General features: G+C 34.2%; 1 protein-coding gene across 1 annotated transcript; it reads left to right on the top strand.

Annotated features, from left to right (window-relative positions):
• On the top strand, positions 1–12,796 carry LOC133881169 (metacaspase-1-like). The gene is made up of 5 exons (XM_062320123.1): positions 1–85; positions 1,395–1,571; positions 6,913–7,240; positions 12,394–12,505; positions 12,590–12,796. Exons 1-5 carry the CDS (start codon positions 1–3, stop codon positions 12,794–12,796), a joined length of 909 nt encoding a protein of 302 aa, XP_062176107.1.
• Positions 12,797–13,387: the final 591 nt, after the last annotated feature.

Below are 13,387 nucleotides of genomic sequence, written 5' to 3'. Positions count from 1 at the left end.
ATGGCCTTTCAAGGGTACGGGCATTGGTTTTCGGCCAGATCCGGCTGGATCTATGGCAACTCCGGCTGGATCTGTGGCAACTCCGGTAGAACGTTTGGACAAAAATAATAATAATAATTATATTAAAAAAATAATAATGATTATAATTTTTTTTTTAAAAAAAATGAATTCTAGACGGTTTTGCCCAAAACCGTCCAGAACTGCTTTTGGATGGTTTGGGTAAAACCGTCTGCAATTGCGGACGGTTTGGCCCAAACCGTCCGTAACTTGGATTAGCGACACACTTTCCTAGACGGTTTGAAACCGTCTAGAAAAAACCGTCTGGACTTTTTTCTAGACGGTTTTTTGCAATTTCTGGACGGTTTGAAACCGTCCAGAATTCCTGAAATTTTTGTAGTGGTGGTTCACGATGAGACAAAAACGCCTAAGGCATTCAAGCATCTACAGATGGACAGAAATATTCATGGATCATAACTTAGGCTTTTGATCTGAGGGTCATTTGAGCCATTTAGGATCTTTAGGTTTTTGGTGAGACTTGTTTGTGTTGTTCTTGTTTGGGTATAGCTATGTTGCTTTTTCCCCTGTAATGAGTTTTATTATGCAATTCAAGTGGGAATTTTATTGGCATTTTGAGCCCCGAGTTTTCAATAAAACAAGATGCTTGTCTAATATATGATTCATACTTTTTCTGAATTCACTTATTTCAATATTGTTCTTTATGCTGGTCGTACTTTTTTTTCCTTGGCAAATAAGACACAATAAAATGATCACAAACCAAACTACAAAAAATATATATATAATAAAAAAATAAAAATAAAAAATAAAAAATTGAAACCAGGAAGATGAGGGAACCACGACTACAGCCACATATGTAAGATGGAGGTAAAGTCGAAACAGAAAATTACTGGAGAAATACTATAGAACGATACACTAGTTATTATCTGAACTTCTCATTTACGAGTAATGCCAAAAGGCAATAAATCGGCAAACAAGCTAAAATAACATAATGATGCATGAAGCAACAGTGAGTGTGTTGTTTAATATTCTATTATCTTCCTTGCATTTTCCTCTTGCTTTGGAAGAACACTTGAACAACTATATTTTATATATATATATATCAAATTACTTATCAAAAAAAATAACATAATGATGCAAAGTTTTTCATTCATCTACAATCGATCAACATATTCATCTACAATTGATCAAACAGTTGATTTTTGATTTTTTGATTTTTTTTTTGTCTGGGTTCTGAGCAAACGTGTGGAACTTGGGAGGGAAAGTGAAATTTTGCTGCATTCTCGAGGCCACCTACTTTTTAGTAGGTGGCATCTTTTAGGCCCTTAGATGCATCTAACGGCCTAAAATAGCAAAAAAACTACCACGGCAATTTTGAGAAATTGCCGTGGATCTTAATCATGAGACACACCCAAGGAAGCGCGCTGTTCTACGTGGGGTTACTTACCAGAACAACAAGTACAGGCTCAAGGGAACCATTAACGATGTCAAGAAAATGAGGGATTTGTTGATTGACCGCTTTGGTTATTCTAAGGAGTGCATTCGCGTCCTCACAGGTGATTATTACCTATCTTATGATCATCCTAAATTAATGGTTCAGATACGCAATGATACAAAATTCTTTTATGCTATCCATAAAGTTCTAATTCATATATGATTATCACATCTGATAATTTATGTTCCCGTGTTGAGTTTAAATGATGTCGAGGTATAGGTATAAGACTGCGTAAATCAATTCTTTATTTTCGGTTTGATGATCATGTCAAAAATTTATAGCCCTTATATTGCAAGTCAGATTCGGGTCGTGTTAAGAGATACGTGCAAAACTATATATATAGGTCAATTTTAGCCCAACTCATTTTCTTAAATAGATCAAACCCCTTAATTCTAACTTGTTAATTTTGTTTTGAATTTATGTCGAGTTTGTAAGTCATGTAAAACATTGCTATTTGCAACGACTATTCGTATGTCGAACAATTTCCTTTATTTTTTCGATTAGATATCATTCAGGAGAAAGCTAAGAATATGCATGCCTCTATACCATACATCATCTGTTCGAACACAACATAGAAGAAAAAAGCCAAATTTAATTATCGTCAAGGATTTTATATATATAGTAATTGGACCATTAATTTAATTATCTCTGTCTCTTGCAAAGACGTGGGTACGTGGAAAGTTTGCCTAAGGTTCACACTTTGGGTTTTATCTTTATTGATGTTGACGCAAAAGGTTCACTTAATTTTCTAGGAAGACCTCGATAACTTTGACATCCCAAGTAAATTTGATGTAGTTAAATCGAAAAGGGGTATAACAAAATTTGATGTCACACTTTTGAGAGTCCGTTCTGAATTATGTTGGAAAGTAGAGTTATAGTCCATACAAAGTTAAAAATAATTTTTTGAAAAAACATAATTTTGAAGTTTGACCCAAAACCCAATTTTGAGTTCTTTTTATTTCATATTTTATTTTTTTCCAAGAAAAAAAAAACACTTTTAAACTCTTTAATGCAATCTCAAACAGACTAACTCTAAACCATTGGAAGTTTTAACTATACTAAGGCCTCGTTTGGTTTGCGGATTAGACCCATGGAAAGGAATAGCTATTCCTACGGAATAACTATTCCTTTGTTTGGTTGTATATTATTTAAGGGAATAGTTATTCCCACGGAATAGCTATTCCCTTACGAAGAGGAATAAGTATTCCATTAAAAAATGAGTGGAATACCTATTCCTTTCCTGTGGGAATAAATAAAATTCGTCTTTTGCCCAAAAATCCCAACCCTCTCAACACCCAAGTCTCTTATCCCTCTCTCTCTCTGTTTCTCAACTCATGGTGTGTTTGGATACGAAATTTTGACAATAAAATATAATTCTGATTCTACTTTTTTCAAAAATAAATCATATTTTATTCAACTTTTTAAAAAAACAAATTATATTTTATTCAACTTTTTATAAACAAATCATATTTTATTCAATTTTTTCTAAAAAGTCAAATCTCAAAATTCGCAAACAAAATAAGAATTTAATTCTGATTTCAAAAATTCATCACTCAAATGCACCATCAGTATCTCTCTCCATCTCTGCAATTATATTCTCATCATCCTCTCTCTGTTTCTCAACCAACTTAATTTGTTGTGGGGTAGTCTTTCTTTTTCTTTTTCTTTTCCTCCTCCTATGATTTAGCCTACAGAATGCACTTAGACGTAGCAAAATGAGTACCTCTTAATATTGGGGGGACTCCAATTGTCTTGTGAAGGTTTGAGAAAAACTTTGTAAGCAAAGAACGAATGTTTGTTGCTGAAAAATAAATAAAAAATAATAAAATAAAAAGGGCTTTGTAGATGATTTATTTTTTTATGATGATTATTTTTTTTTTCTTATAAATCATTTTACTTTGTAAGCAAAGAATGAATGTTTGTTGTTGGAAAACAAATAAAAAGAATTTTGCAGATGATCTATTTTATATTATTTATTTTATTTTTTTTATGATGGTGATATGATGATCATGTCTGTGTGTGTGTGTTTTTTTTTTTTTTTTTTTTTTTTTTTTTTTTTTTTTTCCCTTATAAATCATTTTGTAGCGTAATTGTATATGAAAAAAAAAAAAAGAAGTCATGAACTCTATGAAATTATAAAAAAAAAAAAAAAAAAAAAAAGGTCATAGTATGATTGTTTATGTTTCTTAAATAAAGAAAAAAAAAAGTCCTTAAGAATATAAATTATATTTGTATTATAAGGGTGTTTTAGGAAATTTGATTATAATATGATTCCATTCACCAATGTATTGCACTGTACCAAACAAAAGAATACATATGCAATGTTCTATTCCACCGTTACAACCAAACAAAAGAATAAGAATAGTTATTCCATTCCACCTTCATCTATTCTCATGAATAGTTATTCCTTTTCCTAATGGAATAGACATTCCACAAACCAAACGAGGCCTAAATCTTAGTTTCACAGTAATCATTTTAGGTAGACATGATATTACAACCATGCTAAAGATCACATCACATACTTTTCGATTCATAAACTCTTTAATGTAACATCCTGGTTTGTATTGGGAATATCAATAGTCCATATAAAGTGTAGGTAGTTTAAAAGATATGTTCATGGGTGCTAAGCCTCGTATTACTTAATGGTCCGTTTGGGTATTGAATATTTCGAATATGAATAATATTCTGAATCTGATTACGAATTTCAAGGCAATGAAAATATGTTTGGATGTTGAATATAATTCAGATTCTTTTCGAATATGTGTTTTGGTGTTGAATTTTTGAGATTGAAAAAAAGTATTTTATAATGGTATAAAGTGATTGGATTGTATGAAAAATTGTGTATAATGATTGGTATGGTAAAAAATAATAAAATTAATAATAAAAAAATTAAAAATTAAAACCTAGAAAAACAATATTTTTATTTTTATTTATAAAACAAAAACAAAAAAAAAAAAATAATAAAGGAGAGAACCGGCAGCCAACCCTTGGGAGGGAGGTGGCTTGCGAGCCACGCCCAGAGGTGACCGGCGCCACCTCTGGGGTGGCCAAGCGCCACCCCCCCACCCCCTAGGGGTGGCTTTCAGGCCACCCCGAAATCTATTTGGGGTGGCCCGAAAGGCAACCCCAGGCCACTCGGGGTAGCCGCGCGGCCACCCCCGGCCACAAGGGTAGCAGCGCGGCCAACCTTGGCGCCAGGGGTGGCCCGACAGCCACCCCTAATGCTTTCGGGTGGCTTTTGGGCCACCCCTGGATCCATTTGCGGTGGCCCGAAAAGCAACCCCTAGGGCTTAAGCGGTGGCGCGCAGCCACCTCCGGCCACCCTTAAGGCTTAGGGGTGGCTTTCGGGCCACCCCAAAAATCCACGCGGGGTGGCGCGCAGCCACCCCCGACTCATAGGGTGGACGCAAGCTACCACCAGAGGTGGCGGGCGCCACCTCTGGGGGTGGCTCGCAGGCCACCCCATTCTCCTATTTTTCTTGTTTTTTTTTTTTAAATTTTTTTTTTGCCAGCTTTGGTTTCTGCAGTTAAAAGAAAATGCACCTCGAAATTCACTGTCAATTCATGATTTCATCACCTCAAAATTCAAACCGCATTCAAAACAATATTCAAGAGGTAGACGAATTTTATTCACCATGGATCCGGGTTCCGGGTTTTTGAATAAAAACCCGGTTTGAATATTGAAAAATATTCGAACCAAACGCACCATAATTATTAGATAAAATTAGGCTTTGTAAAGAATTTTAAGAAAGCTAATTGACTACTCATTTTATAGTGATAGCACAAATATGGTTAGCATTTTTCCTTACGTCGTTACAAATATTATCAGAACAACCTAGTAAAGCGCTATGTGATATTGTCAGCACTGCATAACATGGCCTTGATGAGGACATCAGAGGTTAATGGGGAAATTGAAACACTTCGATCTTATATTGAGAAGATGTGTAGCCCACGTAGAGTGTGAGTAGTTTGTAAGAGATGCTCATAGTTGCTTAGTCTCAAATTGCTTAGCTATTAGGTGAAACTGTGCTTCATAAGGTATTATAGAAAAACTCCAAATTAACTAGTACTTTTGAGGTGATAATGTAGATGTGACTAGCTTTTTTCCATAGGTTATTACATTCTATTTTTTCGAAGATTCTTTTAATTTGGAGGACTGCTCATCTAAAGGACCAACAATCGGTCAAGGGATTGTCCTCTATTTTCGCTAACGCTAACCAGAACCCTTCGATCTTTTGCATAATTAAGGGTATGTTTGGGTGACACTTGTTTTTTTTAATTATATTTTATTATTTTTCAAAAACATGTTTAGGTTGTTTTTATGAATTAAAATTCTATTCATGTTTTATCCAATTTTTTCTAATTTTGTCCCAGGTTCTCTAAACCATTTAAACATAATTTTAAAAAACAATTTTTCTTAATATTCACAATTTTGAATATAATAAAGAATAGAAAAAAAAAAATCGTATACCCAAACAAACCCTAAGCATTTTTATTGCTTGTTTCTCTTAAGTTTTTTTAATTCAAACAACATATAGAAATATTCATCTTTGTTGTACGACATTTAGTTTCAACGAATAATATATTTTGTGTTGAAGTACAAATAATTCTTTTTACTTTGAATTTAATTCGCGGAAAATGAAATTCACTCTATTTTAAATATTATTTTAATAAATGAACTTATTCAATTTGTTAGTTTTACACTAAGGTAAAATTACTTGTTGTCCTATTAATGTAACTTTTCATTTTTCTCTTTAAAGTTTTAATATCTTAGGATTCAGCTATTTTTTTTAATAGTTTTTTTTTTTTACCATAATTAAGCCTTAATTAAAGAGCATTGACTAATTATTTTACCATAATTGGGGTCTTACAAGATATTTTGTTGAACAAAACTTATACTATTGCTAATTGGAGCCTTATTTTATTGGGGGCATTAGGCGGCCGCTTATTTGGCCTAGCCAATGAGCCGGCCATGGGCCCCCGAAGAAGAGGTTGTGAGGACTGCCTACTCCAAATGGATGAGCCCCTCAGTTGGGGCTATTCAGGGAAGGTAAGTTCTTCACCCCATTTTATGAGCATGTTTGTATTGTATGCAATTTAGACATTTCAATTACAAGGGATCTCAATCAAACAATGCCTATCGATTGCTTAAAACATTTTTATACATACCTCGAGACAACCAACTGCCTATTAAATGAGAACCATAGATACTAAAGAATTTGTTCGATTGTATGAAGCCACGTATAATCTAGACTACATGATCATATGTGCGGACAAGATCATTTAATTAAATGTTGAAATTCACCAACCATTTTGGTTTGATCAACACATGCATGCATATTTACTCATACTTAGAACGCATAACTTTGTGATTTGCTGAAAAGATTAATACCATAATGCAGAAGAAGAAGAACCTGCATTTATCCCAACGAAGAAGAACATACAAGACTCCTTGAAATGGCTTGTGGAGAGCTCAGAGCCCGGAGACAGATTGGTGTTCTACTTTTCCGGACATGGGTTACGACAACCTGATTTCAACAACGATGAGCGCGATGGGTTTGATGAAACTATTTGTCCAGTTGATTTCATGCAAGAAGGCATGATCCTCGACAACGACATAAGTGCCACCATTGTCTGGCCGCTCAAGAAAGATGTCACGCTTCATGCAATTGTCGATGCTTGTCATAGTGGAACCATTCTTGATCTAGAGTGCATATACAACCCAAATTCGTGAGTATTAGATTTATATTTCAAATCTCTTGCCTCTAATTATTAATAATAATAGTAACAATAACCAAATAATAATAATAATAATCTCTTCCCTAGAATCCGTTATAATTAAAGTTTAATTTCACCTACGTACTAACTAAGCAATGTAAGATATGACGACCCGTTTTTTTTTTTTTTTTACAAAACGTAAAACGAGTCATCGCAGTGGCACAACTACGTGTCGCTCAGCCAACATATGGCACATGCCCCATAACATGTACCTGATAATCAGAGTATGACATATATCTATCTATGCAGCGGAAAACATAAATCTGAATAGCAGAAATTACAACTTATACATCTATCACAAATTAATTACTACAAAGAGCCATTTAACGTCTATCTGTATGAGTCTTATTAACACAATATTTACAAAACAACTATGGCTTTACAAAGAATATATGACACAAACATCACAAGCTATACCAAACCTATAAAACAGTGGACAACCCGTGGTCCAACAATTACAACCGTCGCGGTGAACTTCAGTCATAATATTTCAAGCACACTGCTACCAACCCATCGACTATACCGAAGTACCTGCAGCCAAAGAAACATCTTCTACACAGTTGTGGTGGTATCCACATCTGCATAGGTGAAAGAATGAGTTCATCGCCTTAGTATACCTCATACTAAGACCTCAGTGGTATAAGACTAACTGAGTTTTCACAAAGAACCAACATTTATATTATTTTTAGTCGTGCGAGTACTATATTAGCCACAAATTACCAACAGCTAATGCAGCAAACACCGACTATGCTGAAAACATTTAAAACATGCTATATAGTTGTGAACATATGTAGAAGTTCCAGTTATCCCTCCTTGGAAGTTTCTACATATAGTCCCCTCTATAATAATACTTTTCATCGGTTGCTCAGACATACGTGCACACGGTCACTCCATCACAGATATCACGTATACACATAAGTCTTAAGCAAAGAACATGGCATCTTACTTTTCCATACTAGGATAACATCCTTCAACATAACACTCGCAACACCATCTCTAATCGTATTTCAGCTTCGTGCCTTGACGTCAGTAGATCATGAGAGCACTAGAGTTAAACTCAATCATGCTAACACGTCTTTCCTGAAGAACAATAGCAGTCAACCTTCTTATTCATAGACATGCCGTTACTCGCGCCTGGGCTGTCATGTATCCATGTACTTTCAAGTTCAATGTATGCTATTAGCACATGTGACCATTCGATAAAAATATACATAAAATCTGTTCATGAAGACTCTTATGCATACCAATACGTCTAGCAAAACTACTCATAGCATAAAAACATCACTCATAAAACAATGCTATAATGCTATGCATGAACTGGGGCTAATAATCTTACTGATACTGATATGCTGTTGATACTGATATGCTGCTGATACTGCTGATACTGATATGCTGCTAATACTGTTACTGTTATTGCTGATATGTATGCTCTATACTACATGCTCTATGTTCCGTGCTTGACCAGTATATATTTCACTACTGTATCATGCTGAAAACATGGAGTTGCTAAATCACGTTCTCTTAAAACTAAACAATCCAACATTTTATGCAACCCTTTGAAATCATTCAAAACATAGTTTCTTCATAAAATTTAAACAGTTTCAACATGACATGTTCTCAAACTCAAAACATAATTTCATAAAACATAAACAGTTTCAACATGACATGTTCTCAACAATTTGCATAATTTAAATCTTAATCGCAAAGCTTAACACTTTAAATCAATTCAATACTTTTCACTCTTACACTATTTCTTAAACATCATTGATATAATTTAAACATATTCAAAACTAATCAAATCATCTCAAAGCATATACATTTCATCATATGGTTGGTTCGGTTTCATAAACAATATATATATTTTTATCAATCCAATACATATAAAAATATATACTTTCTCAGTGAGTGGAATACCCACCTTGGCTGCATTGGACTCTTGACTCGAATACTCCCCATGTTCTCGTTACTTGAACTCTACATTGGAGAACAGGTCTACGTCTCCAATCATGACACAAGCCTGTAAACATTGGTAACATTAAACTATGCTATTGAACCTAAACTCTATGACACATAAACTACCCGCTTGCTCACACGTAGCATCACTCACTTCTAAAGCTAGCTAAACACCTTAAGCTATTATTATATTAGTCATTAGTTATAGGTTTGCGTCTTATCTTGTTTATTTATTATTACTATATCTTATTGTCATTGTTAACTACATATACTTAACACATTTACATGCATATGTATGTTTATGTATACACACATACACGTACACGTACAATGCTTATCAAGCTAAGCATAGCCTTATAACACACTTAAGTATTTTATAATACTTAGACAAACACTAATTATCTAATTATATTACTAAATGAACCCAGAGCCTATTTATGTATTTCTACCACTTATATATATATACACACTTATTGACTTAAGATTATTAAGATAATTTACAAGTCTTGTTCTTCTAGTCTTAACCGTTACACTTAATACTTTTACTCATATTAGTTTCTAACCATCCGAGTAGCTTAAGTTTAGGACTTAATTGGATTAAATTACAAATCCCTTGTCATCTCCATCTTCAACTATTTATTATTTTGTTATATAAATACTTAAGGAATTATGTTATAGAGCCATAACCATATTCCAAGGCTCCAAGCGAACGCCTAAGCCCAACATCATCAACTCTACATAATTAAGCTAAGCCAACAAAATCAAAAGCTTGAATAACTATCCCAAATGATCCATTGTAAAGAATCGAACTTTAATCGATTCAACTTTATCCAACATATACTCAAAATCCTCATTTTACATATTAAGACCAACTTCTCTCACAAGTGGGAATACCCCCATAACCCAATGTTCACCAAAGCCTAATACCAATTCTTAATCAACATACCCATACAAGCATAACAAGGAATCCAACCATTAATTAACTAGACCTATACATAGTAACATTCTTGGGTTTACAATTAAAATCTCTAATTTATACAAATTATTGACATTAGGACCTAACCCCATAAATACCTATTTTTCATGAAAGCCATAGATAATTTAGGATTAATTAACACTCTAAATGTAATTAATCCACTAATGAACAATTTAGAGTTTTAAACACCTAGAAGCCCTAAATTAATTCAACCCATCAAACTTAGGGATTCTTACCTACACTTGAACAACATTAGAATTGAGGTTTTAGCCTAACTATAAATCAACCTAAATTCAATATCAATCTAACCATTAAATTCAATTTTCAACAACAAAATACACTCATCAAAGACAGCCCATATAAACTACTCCAAATCAGTAGATATCTTACCCAAAATCATCAAGAATCACATACATACATCCAACCCACAAAATCCAACATCCAATTCTATACCACCCAACGCAAGAATCATCCACCAAAAATCAACCCAAACACCCATAAAATTCATCCCCTAAAAACTGCAACAAAAACCCACACACTCATCCGGCTGTGAATCGGGTCCAAATAGCACAGAAAAAAATACCCAAAATAAATCTATAATATCTCAATAACGAAATCACAAGAAATTACAGAAAATCTACAGAAAATCTGCCCTGGTTCGTCGGAGGACTCGCCGGAAAACAACACTTGGAGAACCGGGTCTTCCTCACGGGTTCAGCGGGTCATGGGTTGCGGGTCCGAGGGGTTCTGGGTTACGGGCCTTCGTGGGTCAACGTGTCTTCGCAGGAAATCCACTGGAACCGCCGGAAATCGCGTCTCAGGCTGCTGGATCGTCTCTGGTTCGGTGGGTCGTTCGGGTTTCACACAAACGGGTCATGGGTTCTCGAACTGCCCGGGTTCTCGAACTCTCTCGGGTTTGTGGTTGCTCGGGTTTCCATGGGTTCTTGGGTCAACGAGCTCGCCGGAATCGCGTCGCCGGCGTTCTCTGGTCTCGTCGGCGCCACCCACCAGAGGATCGGGCTCCATCTCCCGATCTCACTCTCAATCTCTCGGTCTCATCTCTGTGTCTCGATCTCCCTCACAGCTCTCAAACTCCCTCTCTTCGATCTCTCTTCTCTCTGATCTCTTTCAATCTCTCATCTCTGTGTTCGGGTAGAACAAAGAAGAAGGAAGAAGAATAGAAGAAAGAAGAAGAAAGGAAGAAGAATTGGAGGGGGGGCGGGGGCTGCTGCGAGATTGAGGGGAGAAAATCTCTCCATTAATCCATAGCCACACACGTGGCTATGGATAAGGCCAAGCTTTGGTCTTATTTAACACTAGCTCCTATCCTTTCTAAATTGCACTATTACCCCATCTTATTTTATTCATTTCTCAAATAATTATTACTCAACCTCATTTAGCTAAATATCATTAGAGCACTAGCAGCAGATTCTCAACCATTTTCCCTATGTTTAGGGAACAAAACTACTTTTTGCTTCCTTATAAAAAAATACCCCACAATAGATTCCTTTACCTTTCCCTATATCAATTAAATATTTTTTTTTACTCTTATTTTATTCTTTTTCTTTCTTTCCTACTTTTTCTCTCTTCCCTATATCAATTAATTATACTTCTTTTATATTAAAATAATACATAGGGAATGAATAGTAGACATGTATACATTGAGAATCACTATTCATTCCCAACCCCCTCATCTAAATATAGGGCATCAGCTGTGGGAGGTTTTTTTATGTTTTTCAAGAAATTTTTCCTAAATATAGGGAAGAGAACCAATATAGGGTAACTGCTACTAGTGCTCTTACAACTTAACCCTACAATTAATTACTCACTACATTAGGACTCATTAGTAGTATTTTATTATTTTATCTTAAACTCATTTTATTTTAGATAACATAAATATTATCACTTAAAATCTAATTATTAATCCCATCAATTTATAAACACTATTTATTAATTGCTAAACCCCTATATATTTTCTTGGTCTTCACATAAGACTTAACACTTATGACTATCTTTATAAACCATTAACTCTATGTGGACTACTCATCATCTTTCCAATGTAGAACAAGAGTGTTACATATGAAATTTAAGGGAAGGCAATGACTAATAACATTTTTTGTTGTACGTAATCATGCATGCATAATTGGCAATTAATTTTTGGCTTGAGACTTTGCAGACGGAAGTGGGAAGATAACAGCCCTCGTTCAAAAGCTAAAAAAAATACTGACGGTGGAATTGCAATTGGCTTAAGCGCTTGTGGAGATGATCAAATGGCTGCCGATACCTCTGTAAGAATTTTTCTTTCTTCAAAATCCATTTATGTCAGCGGTGCCGATACCTCCCAGTTTATATCATCATTACCAAAAATGCAGGCTTTCACTGGAAATGAAATAGCTGGCGCAATGACCTATGCTTTGATCGAAACGGTTAAGGGAAATAGCAGATTGACATATGGAAGGCTACTGGAGATAATCCATGAAACCCTCGAACAGGTTAACAATGGAAAGTGCTTCAGGTCGAGGTTCTTACACAAAGTTCTTCATTGCAGCATAATCCAGGTTGGTTTTCCTCCCTCTTAACTCCCATTTTTCATTAGTTTTGTAATCATATCTATGTACTTTAAAAAATGTCAATTTAGTGTATTTATCTTTTAATTTTTTTTTTGGTTAAATTCTAACATAGGGGTGTCAAAATTTTTAAACCACCCATCCTTGTTTTTAGAAAAAAAAAATTCAAGGATTTTAGCGTTGGTCAAGATTTAACGGAAAAAAATAAATATTTTTGAATCTTTTGAAAAAAACATCGTATTATGAATATTTTAAAAACGGATACATAGTGAATTTTTAGATAATTTAATAGAAAATCCTAATGGATTGGAAAAATTGAAAAGATATATGATATGTTTTACAACTCTTGTATAATTCCAATAACTTTTTTTAAAATCAACTATTGGATATGTAGGACACACATTTAGAAAAACAGATCTAATAGTTAATTTGAAAAAAAAAAGTTGTTGGAGTTGTATAAGATTTGTGTCAAGTGTTATACAACAATCATTTCTTAATTGAAAATAATTGAAATACAGATACACTAAATTAATAATTTTTAAAGTTGAAAGGTATGTACAAAAAAGGAGAGAGAAATAAAAAATCAAATAAATATTGCAAAAG

This window comes from Alnus glutinosa, chromosome 11 (assembly GCF_958979055.1).
Source record: "Alnus glutinosa chromosome 11, dhAlnGlut1.1, whole genome shotgun sequence".
In the NCBI taxonomy this organism is placed as follows: Eukaryota; Viridiplantae; Streptophyta; class Magnoliopsida; order Fagales; family Betulaceae; genus Alnus; species Alnus glutinosa.
The sequence above is the reverse complement of the archived record's forward strand: the minus strand, read 5'-3'. Positions and strand labels throughout refer to the sequence as shown.